The 15,606-nt window shown below is 43.9% G+C and overlaps 1 protein-coding gene across 1 annotated transcript in view; it reads left to right on the top strand.

The window, feature by feature from the left end:
* The window catches only part of VSIG10 (V-set and immunoglobulin domain containing 10), a 38,950-nt gene extending 27,843 nt beyond the window's left edge, over positions 1 to 11,107 (top strand). The window contains exons 4-9 of the mRNA XM_007938206.1: positions 1,766 to 2,026; positions 4,279 to 4,572; positions 7,298 to 7,408; positions 8,597 to 8,612; positions 9,862 to 10,073; positions 11,052 to 11,107. Coding sequence (XP_007936397.1) covers positions 1,766 to 2,026; positions 4,279 to 4,572; positions 7,298 to 7,408; positions 8,597 to 8,612; positions 9,862 to 10,073; positions 11,052 to 11,107 — 950 coding nt within the window. The remainder of the gene's footprint in view (positions 1 to 1,765; positions 2,027 to 4,278; positions 4,573 to 7,297; positions 7,409 to 8,596; positions 8,613 to 9,861; positions 10,074 to 11,051) is intronic.
* Positions 11,108 to 15,606: the final 4,499 nt, after the last annotated feature.

Raw genomic sequence — 15,606 nt, 5'->3', positions numbered from 1 at the left:
AATTAAAAAAAAAAAAAAAAAATCAGTATAAGACCAGAGGCCCAACAGTCATTTTAAAACACGGAGAAGAAGACTGTGGGGGTGGGGGCAGGGAGATTAAATAAATGGCAGTCAAACAACTACAACAGAAATAGACTGTGGACACCATGTGAAGAGTGTGATTAGTGTCACTGACCATTATGTGCAGAAACTGTAGAATGGAAGGGGGTTTGGCCCAGTGTATCCTCACTAAAAATAAAATAAAGAGCCACGTGTGGTTAGTGAGAAGCCCACAGATGAGTGAGGCACAGGCCTTGGAGATACAGCATCTGGGAGAGGAGACCTGGCTGTTGTCATCATTAATAAACACCTGGCTTTTTGCTGAGGTTGAGTGTTTGGGCTCTGAGTCCATTTGTGTTGTGATTCCTATAGGGCAGAGACTGGACGTTTTACGTTTGGTCTTATCTGCTCTGCCGGTGGCTGTAAGGCCAATTATGGCCCCTAGAGTACCTGCCTCAGAGTCACCTAACCTAAGATAGTAGTTAAAAATGCAGACTCCTGAGCTCCACTCCAGAGTTACTGAATCCCTCTTTGAAGATGGGGCCAGAAACATACATTTTTAAACAAAAATCCTTGGTAGTCAAACTTCCCCCACACTTATCCCTATGGTTTTGCATTTTCCAGACCGTCTTATAAATGGAAGCATGCACAATATAGCCTTGTGTAGGCTACTTTCACTTAGTTATACATCTGAGAGACTGCCACATTGTTGTGTCAATGGGACTTTCCCATGGTATGGATGTACACCAGCTTGTTTGTTCATTCACCAGTTAAAGGACATTTGGGTGAATTTTTGTTTTGGAGGATTACAAATAAAGTTGCTAAAAACGTTGTTGTTGTTATGTGCCGTCGAGTCGGACCCGACTCATAGCGACCCCTCCTTGGGTTTCCGAGGCAGTATCACTACGGAAGTAGATTGCTCCATCTTCCTTCCGAGGAGTGGCTGGTGGGTTTGAACCTCCAGCCTTCTGGTTAGCAGTCAAGTGCCTTAGCCACCATGCTATCAGAGCTAAAAACATTAGTGTACAGGTTTTTGTGTGAGCATCTACTTTAATTTCACTAGGCAGGAGATTGCTAGATCGTAACATAGGTGTCTATTCCGTTTTAGAATAAACCATCAAACTGTTTTTCAGAGTGGCTGCACCATTTTGTATTCCCACCAGAGTTCCAGTTCCTCCATATCCACGCCGACACTTGGGTGTTCTTTCTCATGTTAGCCAGTTGAATGGCTGCCTTTCCCTGATGACTGATGATGCTGAGTATTGCAGTGATATTTTAAGATAGGGAAGGGGAGGGTGAAAGGAGTCTGAAAAGAGAGAGGAGAGAGAGAGAGAGAGAAGATTTTCATTTCCAAGATAGGCGCAGTCTGAGTGTATCTTAAAGAAGATAAGGCATCTGTAGAGAGGACGTTGTAGATGCAGAGGGGGTGAGTTTAGGAGCCAAGTGCAGAGAAAGCAGGAGACAACTGATGGGACTAGTTTGAAGGTTGGAGGTGGGAGTTGTGATCAGCCTCAGAAAGAAAGAGCAAAATTTCTGAGAGGTCAAGAAAAAAAAAAATGTTAGGAGGACACTCATAGATATTAACTTGTGCTTGGAGTTATTTCAAGGTACAATAGCCAGGGTGGATGCTTCTCTGATAACCTGGTTTCTGTAATACTTAGAGCCAGCCTAATGGCTGATCTTACCATCGGCAATTAAGCCCACCTTCCCCCCTGGTGTTTTGCAGACGCCCCTCCATCCGTCCCTCAGTGCTGGGCAGAGATGTCATCAGAATTGGTCATGCTGCAGCTCACCTGTCGCTGGGATGGGGGATACCCAGACCCAAACTTCCTGTGGACAGAAGAGCCAGGAGGTGTGATCGTGGGGAAGTCCAATCTGGGGGTAGAAATGCTGAACCGGTCCCAGTTGTCGGATGGCAAGAAGTTCAAGTGTGCTGGGAGCCACGTCGTGGGGTTGGAGTCGGGAGCCAGCTGCATGGTTCAGATCAGTGAGTGGGGCTTGCCTCATCCTGGAGTCGGGGTTCACTTGCCTTCCTTCCTTCTGAATAATTTGATAGAAGGTCTGGAAGGAAGTTCCAAGGTGTCAGAGCGCATGGAATGCCCTCCTTCTCTTTTGCTTTATGTTGCTTTCCTTTCAAACTTAACCAAGCTTCTTGATTCTACTTCATTTGACAAATACTAGTTGAACAACAGTCATATCCCAGACACCGTCTAGGAGCTGGGAATGGAGCAGTGAATAAGACAGACAAAGTTAGTATATTAGTTATGTATTATTATGTAACAAGTTACTCCCAAACTTAGTGGCTTCAAGTGGCAGTAGTCATGTATTATCTCATGATTTCTGTGCATCAGGAATTCAGACATCAGTGGAGATGGTTTGTCTCTGTCTGTACTGTATGGGCCTTCAGCTGGAAGACTTGAAGGTTAGAGGGACTGAAATCAGGTGAAGTGTCCACAGCCAAGGTGCTTACTCACATACCTGGCAAGTAGGTTCCTCTCACGTTGAGCTCTCCACAGGGCGGCTTGAGTGCCCTCACAATATGGCTGCTACTTTTCCCCAGAGTTAACTATCCAAGAGTGAGTGAGCCAAGCAGAAATGATTTTTCTTTTCTTTTAAACCTAACCTTAGGAGTCACATCACTTATGCCAAATTCTATTAAAAATGAGTCACTAAGTCCCGCCCATACTCAGGTGAGCTTGGAAAGATTAGGCTCCACTCAGGGTAGAGAGGAGAATAAAAGAATTTCTAACACTTTTAAAATCACTATTCCTGTTTCACAGACTTTAAATTCTTCAAGGTGGGGTGGAGATGGGAAGAAGGCAGGAAGTACAAAAACAGGTAAGATAGGCGCAGATAGTGGTAATCATTTTGAGGAAAGTAAAATGGTGTGTGTGAAAGAAGGGTGGCAGGAAAGGTCTCTTTTAATGGGTAATATTCTGAGCTGAGACCTGAAGGATGAGAAATTGTTGGCCAGGTGAAGGGTTGAGACTAGAATACTCCTAGCAGAGGGAACAGCTATTGCAGAGGCCCTCAGGTGGAAACAAGCTGGTGTGTTTGAGGAACTGAGAAAAGGCCAGCGTGTGAGGTATAAGTGAGGCTGGACAGGTAGGCAGGGACCAGAGTGTGTCCGGCTTTGTGAGCCATAGCGAGGCTTTTCCTCACAGTGTGTTGGGGTAATCGTTGGAGTGCAGCCATGGAGAGTGGGAATGTGAGAAGTGAAGCCCATTGTGCCAGGTGCTTGTTTTCTGAGGCTGCATGTTGGTTCGTGCTTGACCCTCCCTGTGGACTCATTCAGCAGACACGCCCTCAGAGGGTGTTTCTTCTGTTTAGGTCCTCCACCAGGCTTTGGGTATCAGTGGGAACTAACAGTTGCTTTCTGCGCTCAGACAGGGGTCGGCAAACTACATGCGACCTAAATCTGGCCTGCCACCTGTTTCTTTAGTTTCATTTTTGCAATTAAAAAAAATTGAGATAGAGTTCACATAACATAAAATCCAGTGGCTTTTAGAATATTCAGTGTTGTACGATCATCACCATACCTAATTCCAGAACTTTTCTGTCACCCACAAAAGAACCTCCATCCCTATTAACCGTCACTCTCCATTTCCCTCCCATCGGTTTCTGGAAAGGACTGGTCTATTTCTGTCTCTGTGGATTTGCCTCTTCTGCCTGATTCTTACCAATGGAATCGTGACTGTGTGGCCTGCCACCTGTTTTGGTATTACACAATACATACCATTTTTTAACAGCTTTATTGAAGTACAATTTTCATCTCATTGAGAGGGTACAGTGCAGTGATTTCTAGTACATTTACAGAGTTGTTCAACCATCACCACAATCCAGGTTTAGAACATTCCCAGAAAGTTCCCATGTGTCCTTCTGTTGTTAATCCCCATTCCTACCCTCAGCTACAGGAAACCACTAATCTGATTCCTGCCTTTCTTGATTTGCCTTTTCTGAACATTTTCATACTCTGTGGTCGTTTTGTGTCTGGGTTAGCATAATGTTGAGCTTTATCCACTTTATAGATTTTATCAGTAGTTCTTTTTTTATTGTGAGTAGCATTCAACTGCCTAGATTTTCATTCGTTAGCTTTTCTTATTCTGTAAGGCCATGTGTAGTGCAAAAAGTCCTGGAGTGGCTTCATGAGGAAAGAAACCATATTCTTGAAGATCTCAGGCCCCAGCTTGAATCACCTTAAAAAATTGTCTTTCTTGACCTTCTCCCTCTGATCTCCAGGGAGACCCTCCCTTCTCTCTAATCCCATGAAGACTTGCTTTGTTGGGGGCAACGTGTCACTCACCTGCCAAGTGTCTGGGGCCTACCCCCCTGCCAAGGTCCTGTGGTTGAGGAACCTCACCAAGCCTGAGGTAGTCATCCAGCCCAGCGAACACTATCTTATCAGCCAGCACGACCAGAGCTCCACCCTCACCATCCGCAATTGCTCCCGGCACCTGGATGATGGTTACTATGTTTGCAGGGCTGAGAACCCTGTTGGCGTGAGGGAGGTGGAGATCTGGCTCAGTGTGAAAGGTGGGTAATGGAAGTTGCCCAATGGGGGAGGTTTGAGGGGTTCAGAGGGCCTGGTACCAGCCTGGAAAGGCCTGGGGCTTTCCTGCATGTGTTCACTGCCAACTGGAAGAGAGCATGTCTGTTTGACTATGGCTGGGACAAATTATCGTGCAATCCCGTATCTCTAACATTCGCTTAACACAAAAACAAAACAAAACAAAAAAACTCAACAAACCTGTTGTCATGGAGTTGATTCTGACTTACAGCAACTGTACAAAAGTGTAGAACTGGGTTTTCAAGGTTGCAGTCTTTATGGTAGGAGACTGCCACATCTCTCTCCTGTGCAGTGGCTGGTGGGTTCAAACTATCAGCCTTTCAGTTAACATCCAAGTGTTTAATCACTATCTGTTATATATCAAAGAATATGCATAAATTGTGAAGAGTGATAGCAAAATGAACATCCAAGAAACTGCCATCCCACTTAAGATGTAGCACAGAGCCAATATCACTGAAGTTACCTGTAGTTAGGCTATAGATGTAGAAAGAAAACAAAGCAATAAAGATGTTCACTAAAATTTGCACTTCAGAAGGTTGAGGAACACTTTTTTAGTGTAAGTATGTCTCAAATCCACCGCCTGTCTGTTTGTCCTACTGTGGTGGCTTGCGTGTTGTTGTGATGCTGGAAGCTATGTCACCAGTATTTCAAATACTAGCAGAGTCACCCAGGATGGACAGATGTCCACGGAGCTTCCAGATTAAGACAGACTAGGAAGAAAGACGTGGTGATCTGCTTCCAATAACTGGCCATGGAAACCTTATGGATCACAACAGAGTGGTGTCTGCTTTGGCTTGTTTTGGACATGTCATCAGGACAGAGCAGTCACGGGAGGACACTACCATGTTTGGTGAAGTAGAGGGTCAGCGAGCATAAGGGAGACCAACAGTGACATGGATTGGCACAGTAACCACAGAGATGGAACATGCTGGTGATCATGAGGATGACGTTAGGACTGGGCAACGCTTTGTTCTGTTGCACTCAAGGCTGCTGTGAGTTGGAGTCAACTTGGCAGCAGCTGTCTATCTCTGTCTCTTAAATATTGCATGGGACACACTTACACAAACAAATTATTCATTGTTTATCTGTGTTTTGTCTGGCAACCCTACATGTAGACCCCTTCCCAATCTCATCCTGGGATGAATAACACTATCCTGAATTTCGTGTTTGTAATTCCCAAGTATTTGTTTAATTATTTTGTTACTACATACGTATTCATTTCTAACAAATATATTGCTTATTTTTGTTTTTGAGTTTTTAAAAAATACTGTTACCCTACGTATTTAGTCTTTTGTGATTTGCTTTTTGGTCCACACTTTATTTCTAGAATTTATTCATGATGATATGTAATCTTCATACTTATTCACTGCTATGTTATTTTCCATCGTGTCACTATTCCACGATTAAGTCAATTCATTTTCCTGGTAACAGACATTTGGGTTGTTTCAGATTTTTTTCTTATGATGTACAGTATTGCTGTGGCTGTCTTTTTACTCAATTCTAGATCCATATAAAATGATGTTTCTCTGGGATATAGACAAGGAGTAGAAATGATAGACTACCTATAGTATGTGTATTTTTATGAGAAAATACCAAATTATTTTCCAAAGTGGTTGTATCAGTTTCCATTCTTGCCTGCAGTATCTGAGTTCTAGGGTTAATCCATGTTTTCACCAGCGGGCTTCATAATTTCTCTTTTAAGTTCATAATTTCAAAATTGTGTTGTTAGGTGCCACTGACTTGGTTCTAACACATAGGGACTCTGTTCAACAGGACAAAACGATGCCCGTCCTGTGCCATCCTCACAGTCTTTGCTATGCCATTGTTGCAGCCGCTGTGTCACGCCATCTTGTTGATAGAGTATTTCAAAATACTATTTCAAAATAGAGGTATGAAATGGAATCTCACTGTGAAACTAATTACTGGGAAGGCTGAACATTTTTTCAGATATGTAGTTCTTCAGTCTTATGTGTTATACATATCTTCTTTTAGTTTATTGGCTTTTTTTTTTTTTTTTTTTACTTTCTATGTAGTATCTTTTGATTGCCATCTTATTTTATGTAGTTGATTTTATGAATCTTTTAAGTCATTAGCAATTTTGGTGTCTTAAGAAGTTCTTCCTAGTTCCAAGATTACAAAGACATTCTCTATTTTCTTTTAAACTTCTTTATGTTTTGTCTTTTATATTTAAATCTTTAATCCATCTGAAGTTGATTTTTATGAATGGTGTGAGGGATCAAGTTCTTTTTTTCTTTTTTCCCTTTTTGATAACCATTGTCCCAGAACCATTTATTGAACTGTTGTTCTTTTCCTCAGTAATCTGTTATATATCAACTTTCCTTTTATGTTATGGGTCTGTTTCTGGTTTCACTGATCAGTTCCATTCATAACTGTTTGTCATGACACCAGTAATCACACTCTTAATTACTATGCCTTTATAGAAAGTGTTGATGTCTGGTAGACACAGAGATTTTAACTTGGCAGTATTTTTTCTTATAGGATGCTTCATTTGATCCCCTAAATCTCATGAGTTAGGGAGAGGAGATACTTGTTTTACAGAGTTGTCATATACTGTAGTTCAGGTCATGAAACCAAGATAAGACTTGGGCTCAGGGCATATGAGGGGAAGTGCTCATCTCCTGTTGCATGCATGTCACGTGGTCAAGGCAATGGTGTGATTTGTCTTTACAGAACCTTTAAATAGTGGAGGAATTGTGGGAACCATTGTGAGCCTCCTTCTGATAGGACTGGCCATAATCTCAGGACTTATATTGTATTACAGCCCTGTGTTCTGCTGGAAAGGTAGGGCTTCTTGGGCCCCTTTGCTGCTCTTTCAGGATTCTCAAAAAAAGTGTGGGTGGGGGAATGAAGCCCGTTTTATGTGTCCACCTGAAGTCCCATTCTGTATACTTCTTCATTTGAGTCAAGATATGTAATAATGGGGCTCTTAAGTACCATTCCTGAACACTCTATCATCGCTCATGTTGGGTCAATTTTCTCATTCTTTAGCACATGTTTAATTGATTAAAAATGGGCTTTTTTTTCCCTCTCATTGGAGGTGGTTTAATTGTGATAAAATATGTGTAACATGAAATTTGCCATTTCAACTCTTTTTTAAGGGTACAATTCAATGGCATTGATTACAGGCACAATTTGTGCAACAATTATATTTATTTCTAAAACTTTTTCATCACCCCAAATAGAAACTCTGTACTCATTAAGTAATAAGTCCCTATTTCCTTCCCCTTACTCTCTGATAATGTCTAATCTATTTTCTGTCTCTGAATCTGCCTATTCTAGACATTTCTTGTAACTGGGATCTTACAATATTTGTCCTTTTGTGTCTGGCTCACTTCACTTGTTATTGTTGTTATGTGCTGTTGAGTCAGCGCTGACTCATAGCGACCCCTCCTTGGGTTTCCGAGGCAGTATGGAAGTAGACTGCCCAACCTTCCTTCCGAGGAGTGGCTGGTGGATTTGAACTGCCAGCCTTCTGGTTAGCAGTCAAGTGCCTTAGGCACTATGCTACCAGAGCTCCTAGCATAATGTTTTTAAGGTTCATCCATGTCATAGCATGTATCAGAACTTCATTCCTTTTTAACAGCTGAATAATACTCCATTATGCCACTGTGCCACATTTTGTTTATCCATTTATCTGTTGATGTTGTTGTTGTTATTTGCCATCGAGTCGGCCCCGACTCATAGCGACCCCTCCTTGGGTTTCCGAGGCAGTATCACTACGGAAGTAGGATTGCCCAACCTTCCTTCCGAGGAGTGGCTGGTGGATTTGAACCGCCAGCCTTCTGGTTAGCAGTCAAGTGCCTTAGCCACTATGCTACCAGAGCTCCCTTAATAGACACTATCATTTTTTATGGAGGGTCAGTGTTCTCATTTGTTTATTCTTATGTAAATGTAAGATTGATTAAAAACTGTTGTGAGGCTGAAGTGGATGTCATTGGATATTAATTTTTTTTTCCTTTCTCCCTTTAGTAGGACGCACTTTCAGGTGAGTGTTCCCTACATCAAATCAATAACCCATCCTCATTATTTGTCTTCACTACTATTTAGTTTCCTATCATAAAGAAAGTGATAGCAGTTACCACTGAGGACACACTATGTGGCAGCCACTATATGGTGGCCTCCTTTGGCATTATTAAATGCTTTCATAAGCCCTCTGGGGTAGTGGTGGTGGTATCTCCAGGTCCAGATAAGAGACAGAGGTTCAGCAACAGAAAGTCGTTTCTGCAAGCTCATCCCCAGGGAGGAAACGGCAGTGCTTGCATTTCAGACTCAGTTCCACTATTCCAAAATCTATGCTCTTTCTTCAGTGACAAACTTCATGCTAATTTTTCAGTCTCTTATTAGCTGGTGGGAACTTTGGTGGCATAGTGCCTGAGGATTTGAGTGCTAACCAGAAGGCTGGTAGTTCAAACCTACCAGCCACTCCTCAGAAGGAAGATTGGGCAATCTACTTCCGTAGAGAAACCCAAGGAAACCTTGGAAACCCAAGGAGGGGTCACTGTGAGTCGAATCAACTCGATAGCAGTGAGTTTGTTTTTTGTTTGTTTGGTGGGTTCAGATCTCAGCTCTGCCATTTTCAGGCCATGGAAAAGTATCTGCCTTTCTCGGAGCCTTAGTTTCCTCATGTTGCACAGGTGGGGTTATGATGATTAAATGAGAACATTTACTCCTAGGACTGGGACTGTTTGCATCATACTCTTCCTTCCTTAAGTAATGGACAGCCTGGCTGGGTGGGCACAATTAGCTATATTCTGGAGAGCAACTAAATGCTAAACACTGGGCACTAGACTCTAAATGCATTCATAGTTCAGGGCTACAGGGGAGGGGGGTTTTACCTAGGTTTTAAAGAATGAGGTGGAAACATGTCAGTAAGCAGAGTAGAATGAAGGGCCTATCAGGAAAGGAGCATAGTATTTGTGCACATTCTGTGACGGGAAGTGAAATGGACGGTGCTTGGGACAATGCCACCTGCTTGACAAGCAGGGGACAGTGGTTTTTGAGGGGAAATTAATAAAAAGTACAGATGTGATCCTCTGTGGCAATCTGTGCTGGCCTGCCTCTGGGAGATTACAGTCACACCCTCATCTCCTGAGTCAACCACATTGAATGCAGGAGGAATTTTCCATATTGCTGAAGGGGCTGCAAAAAATACCTAGTGTTTCCTATTCAGTGAGGGCTGAAGGTTGGAGAACACTGGGATATCTTCTTGATTATTTTTCCCCTTTGGAAATTAGGGGGCAAGACATGGGTGATGTGATGGTTTTGGTGGATTCAGAAGAGGAGGAAGAAGAGGAGGAAGAGGAAGATGCTGCAGAAGAAGAGGAGGAAGAAAGTGAGAGGGAGGAGTTGCCAAAAGAAATAGGCAAGCATGGCCACATCCATCAAGTGACTGCGCTGGTGAACGGGAACGTAGAACAGATGGGAAATGGGCTCCAGGCTCTGCAAGGTAAGCTCTTTTTCCATTAGAAGCCCTCTGATCAGCCACAGTGAGCTTCCCAGCAGGCGATTTTGGAAGCAGCAGCTTCCAGGGGTGATTTTGGGTTTTTAAAGGCTGGAGAGGTAGCTAGCTAAACTATTATCTGGAACGTGAGAATTTAGGGACAACTACCAGCACAAGATTGACACGTTACTCAAAGGCTGTAATCTTTACAAAAGCAGATTGCCAGGCCTTTCTTTCACAGCACCACTAGGTGGGCTCAAGCCACTAACTTTTTGGTTAGTAGCTGAGAGCAAATCATTTGTACCACCCAGGGGCTTTATTGGCACTGTTGCTGTTGTTAGATGCCATCAAGTTGGCTCCTACTCATAGCGACCCCGTGTACAACACAACGAACCACTGCCCGATCCTGTGCCAGCCTCATAATCCTTGCACTGTAAGGTATGGGAAAAAAAGACAATGTCTTTATGCAAGGAGGTACACTAGATCAGTTAAAGCACAAGAGGCAAACATGGGGAAAATGGGAGTGGAGGCAACATTTAACCAACACTTGGAGAAAACAGGAGAGGAGCTGTTGCAAAGAGGGATTTGATTAATTGCCTAATGAATGATGCATTTGAAAATTACAGGACCTCAGAGAGAGATGAGAACCATGAGGGGTAATTTAGTCCAGAGAAGCTTTATGGAAGAGGTGGGATATGAGGTGAGACTTCAAGGACAGTTGCAGAAGCAGAAAGGACAGAGGGGAAAGGCACATACTAGAGTATGAGGGATGGACAGCATCAGTCCTGTCTATGGGGAGTCTGAAAGAGAGCAGGTAGAAAGGATGCCTATTTTGCCCCACCTACTCCTCTGAGATCCAATTGGGTGGCTCACTCATCTTTTTATTAAAGAACCACAAATCCGGGAAATGATTGAAAACTGTATTAGAAATAGAAATATGCTCTTGAGATCACTCAGAGTTGGTTCTGTTTTCCGCCCATGCAGATGACAGCAGTGAGCTGCAAAGTGACATTGTTCAAGAAGACAATGGGCCAGTTTGAAGAAGAGAATTGTCCATCATTATCTTTGCTTAAAAGCTTGGAAAGCAAGTTAGCTGAGCTTTTCATTCAGCTTTGACTTGCACCCCTAACCGGGGTCTTACATTAGCAATGGTTTCCGTCTCTCAGCAAAAAAGAAACACACACACCTTTCCTTTTTTTTTTTTTTTCCCCCAGATTGGTTTGATTTGCTGTAAATCTTCTCAACAAGTGTTCAGCTTTGAGAATGCAGTGTTTGGGGGAGGGCTGCATTAGAATCTGAGGTGTCACTTTTGCTGTGACTCCTAGTTTGTTCCAGGTGCACCTACTGGGGCAGACGCTAATTTGGAGAGAGAAGGAGTAGGGGCAAAAAGCACATGGTCTCAGTGCCTTCTCGCCACTATTCCAGGTTTGTAACCAGCTTACCCTGGCACAGAAAGGAATCCTGTGGGGTGATAGGGAAGTGTTTTCTGTCACTGCCCAGGTGAGCTGGGGCTGAGGATCCAGGCCAGTGTCAGTTCCCTGGAAAAGGTGACGCAGTGCCAGTTACCCTTGCTTGTCAGAGAAAGGCAGTATGGGCTAGGCTTTGGAGTTGCAACCACCCAGGTTTGAGTCTGGGCCCTGCTACTTGTCATGTGGGCTTGGGGATATGACTTTATACCTCTCCCTGGGCCTTGATGTCCTCATCTGTAAAACAGGTGGCATCATACCTACCTTACAGGGCTGTGGTGAGGATCAAATGAGAGAATTCTGGATGTGAAAGTACCCAGGAGGTGCTCAATAGGTGTTAATTACCTTCTTTTTCACCCTTCCAGTGGAGGAGGGATGCTGACTGTAAGAGCTACTGCCCCGTGCCCTTCATTCTTTGGAGAATGGTTTCAGAAGAAAGTGTTGTCAGGGCTCTTCCGTTTGCTTCCCTGAAGATACCATTTTTTAGAGTGGAAATCTCCCATAGGGTTTCCAAGGCTGTAAATCTTTACGGAAGCAGACTGTCACCTCTTTCTCCCAGAGAGTAGCTGGTGGGTTTGAACCACCAACCTTTTGGTTAGTAGCTCAGAGCTTTAACCACTGCACCATGTAGGCTCCTTTTCAAAGAGGCCAGAGCCGATGAGAGGAAGTGCCTTTCATTATAACCTCACATTTTTGCAGCGCTTCATTTTTATACAAAAGCCTCTTGGGTGTTGCACTGTTAGCTTTCAGCCTTTCCCATTGTTCACTTCTGTTGCTCTGAAAGAAGGCAGGATAAAGATTTGGTAACAGTACGTGAGGATATGGTTCCTTGCACAAAGCAGTTCATCTGGCCTCAGTTTTTCTGTCTTGGAAATGGGAAAACTCATTTCCTTCCTACTTCTTAAGGATATCATGAGGCTTCTGATGAAAATAACGTGTAATGAGTTTAGGCGGCTGATACTTCAAAGTAGATCTTTGTACAGTATAGAGATTTTTTCTTTTCTTTTTATCCAAATCTCTTAAATGCCAGGGACCTTATAAAGGTCTAAGCGATACACACTAAAGCGGAAAGTCTGACTTAAATTTGCCCTCTTTAATGTTGCATATCCAGCTGTAATGGGCACAACCTAGGACTTAAAAGGACTTTTCTTTCTCTAATACTCTGAGGATGAGAGGCTGGTTGTCTGAAGTAACCCTCCAGGTGTAGTTGGGGGCAAGTTATTTTTCTAGATTAAGGGACTACATAAGCTGAGTCAATCACTCAAGTGTGTGTCCTGTACCCAGCTCAGACCCTGGGGAGCTCAGGACCTGGCTGTAATTCCCAGCCCTCAGGAATAGCTGCGAAGTGCAGTTCTCCTAGTTGGGCTCCATCTTTTGCTCCGTGGTGCCTCCCGTGCTTAACCTCTATAAACTGTGCGCAGCAGTGTCATTTCAGAATGGATTCTCAGCCAGGTGGCTTTTAAAGTCACGATAAGTCTGACGAAAGTCTGACCCACCAGCCGCTCCTCGGAAGGAAGACGGGGCAATCTACTTCCGTAGTGATACTGCCTCGGAAACCCAAGGAGGGGTCGCTATGAGTCGGGTCCGACTCGACGGCACATAACAACAACAACAACAACAAAGTCTGACGTAGTCTTCTCTTTAGAGTCTTCCATGATTAAATCCTCAATCTGAGAGTCTGCTATGCACAGGCAACCGCCTTGAAAACAAACAAAATGTAGAAAAAAAAAAAATCCCAAGCCAGAACACAGAGAACATTCTGTAAGATCATTGGGATGCTTTCCACAACTTCCTCTTCTCCTGCACACACACCTGATGATAGGAAATATCTGAGGCAGGGTTTTTCCACTAGCAAATGGGAACTTCAAGGTCTTGGTGCCAAAACACTGTAAACCACACATCTTTTGAGCAGTGATGGATATCACTTATTTCTGGGCCTGGTGTGTACACTAATATGGCTTGGCCAGTTAAGAGCCCCACTACTGGAAGTCTTCAAGTTTTAAGGCTATTTAAAGAAAAAAAGGACGATTCATCCCCATATCCACAGACATGTTGACAGTGGGGTGTAGAACTTGGTCCTTACAGTGGCAAAGTCCAGGTTGCTACATTTGTGCTTTTGAAAAATTTTATCTGCACATAATGTGAACTCAAGAGAAATGAGATCTACTTACCAGAACCAAGAAAGTAAACCACTTCAGGGATATCACAATTGACATGCCTTTTCTTCAAAACCTGGTGGAACATCAGAGAGGGGACACATGTGATCCTGTGGCTTTGATATTAGCTCCAGTTCTCACAAGCACATATAGTCTCCATTACTGCAGCAAGAAAACACATGATGGGAAATTTCCATAACCCACTCACCAAGACCTGGAAAATCATCCTTGCCGGGTAAAATTTATGATGATGCAATAAGTGCCAACCGGTATTTCTCACCAGGGGCCTGGCCAGGAACTGCAGCCAAGAAAAAAAGCAGATCCCTCTGCATTATTTACATTTTCTTATTTGGTGGGGGGAGGTTGAGGGAAATTAGTTCTGAGGTTCTAAAATGGATTTTTTTTAAAGAGTATGGAATAAAGTTATTTTTAAATAAATGCTTTAGTGATATTTATTTAGACCTGACAAGTTAACAAAAAGATTTGGGAAAATGAGTTTACCAAAGAAAAAAAAAATTTTAACTTTTTTTTTTTTCTTTTCCATGACTAGTAGATACTACCCACCCTATTACACCTCCTGAAATATCTGCACCTTTTCCTAATCCCCTTCAGAAACTTGGTTTTCATCCTTTTTTTTTTTTTTTTTCTTCCCTCACGTTCAAATGCCTACCTATTCTCAAACACATGCCTCTTGCAAGGTCAGACTTCAAGCTTTCCAGCATTAAAGGGCTAGGGTAGGAGTTGCAAGGGAGGACACAGAACTGGTTGAATGTTTCAAAAGGTATTTTCTGTCAGCACGCCAGTCCCCGGAGCAGTAGGTGGCTTTGGAGTCTTTCACTTGGCTCAGTTCCTTTTAGTCCCCACCTTAACCCCCACTTCAGGGGGTCCAATTCCATCCCTATCTCTTCAGGCCCATGGTTTTTCCTCACTTCTTAGCTTCAGCTTCAAACAATGTCCCTTTAAGTCATTCCTCTCTCTCCTGCAGCCGCTTCACTCCAAGCTCCCTCCGCATTGCCTTCCCACTAGCCCATAGTTCTTTATCTGCGTTGTGGAATTTTAATTTCCTTTTTCACCAAGTCTGTATTTCCTACCTTAACTCCGATGCCATTTTTTTAAAAAACCCGGTCTTTCTATTTTAATTTGTTTTAACCCAAGCGCCCTCCTCCCCAGTTTTTTCAGTCCTCCATTTTACCTCTGCCGGTTTTCCCTTCCCGGTTTCCCTTGCCCTGAACACCTCCTCTGGGCCCACGTCCCCTCAGTCCTCCTGCGGTCCTAGCCGTGTTTATCCCACTCTTCTCCCCTTTCCTCTCAGCTGCCCTTCTCACCCCCGTGTTCCCCTTCCGACTCCCAGGACACGCCTGTCCCTCGTTTCCCGTTTTTAAGACGCCGCCAGGCTTTCCCAGATCCTCACTTCTAGCCACAGTCCCTATGCTGGTCTCTTCTCCTGGGCTCGCATTTGGCTTCTGATCTCAGACCCTCAGTTTTTATTATTCTCTAGCTTCCTTACTACCGGCACCACCCGCTCGGTTTTCATACTCCCGCTTTCCCGTCGCCAGTTCTCTCCTCAGCCTCGGGCGGTTGTCTCCCATTTGCCCCCGACCCCTAATCTCTAGAGGTCTTCATCTGTATTCGATTTATTTCTTCCCACTCGCAACCCGGTTCCCATCCTCCTCCAGCTCGGCTTTCCCGGGTTTTTGCCCAGCCCCCAGCGCCCCCGTCCGCCCCTCAGCTCGCCTCCGCTCCCTCCTCCTCGTTTTTTTTTTTTTCCGGCTGCCACGTTTTTCCCCTCATTACCCCTAACTCACCCCGGCTTCTACCCGGCCCCGTTCCCCTTTACGCACTGCTCCCCGGGTCTTCCCCTCTCCGCCTGCGCCCCCCATTTCCCCTATCCTTGTTTTCCCGGCTTCCCCGTTACCC

Source organism: Orycteropus afer, unplaced genomic scaffold (assembly GCF_000298275.1).
Source record: "Orycteropus afer afer isolate SDZICR_OR568_19922 unplaced genomic scaffold, OryAfe1.0 scaffold00048, whole genome shotgun sequence".
Taxonomy (NCBI): Eukaryota; Metazoa; Chordata; class Mammalia; order Tubulidentata; family Orycteropodidae; genus Orycteropus; species Orycteropus afer.
Note: the sequence above shows the minus strand (reverse complement) of the source record. Positions and strands in the feature narration are given on the sequence as shown.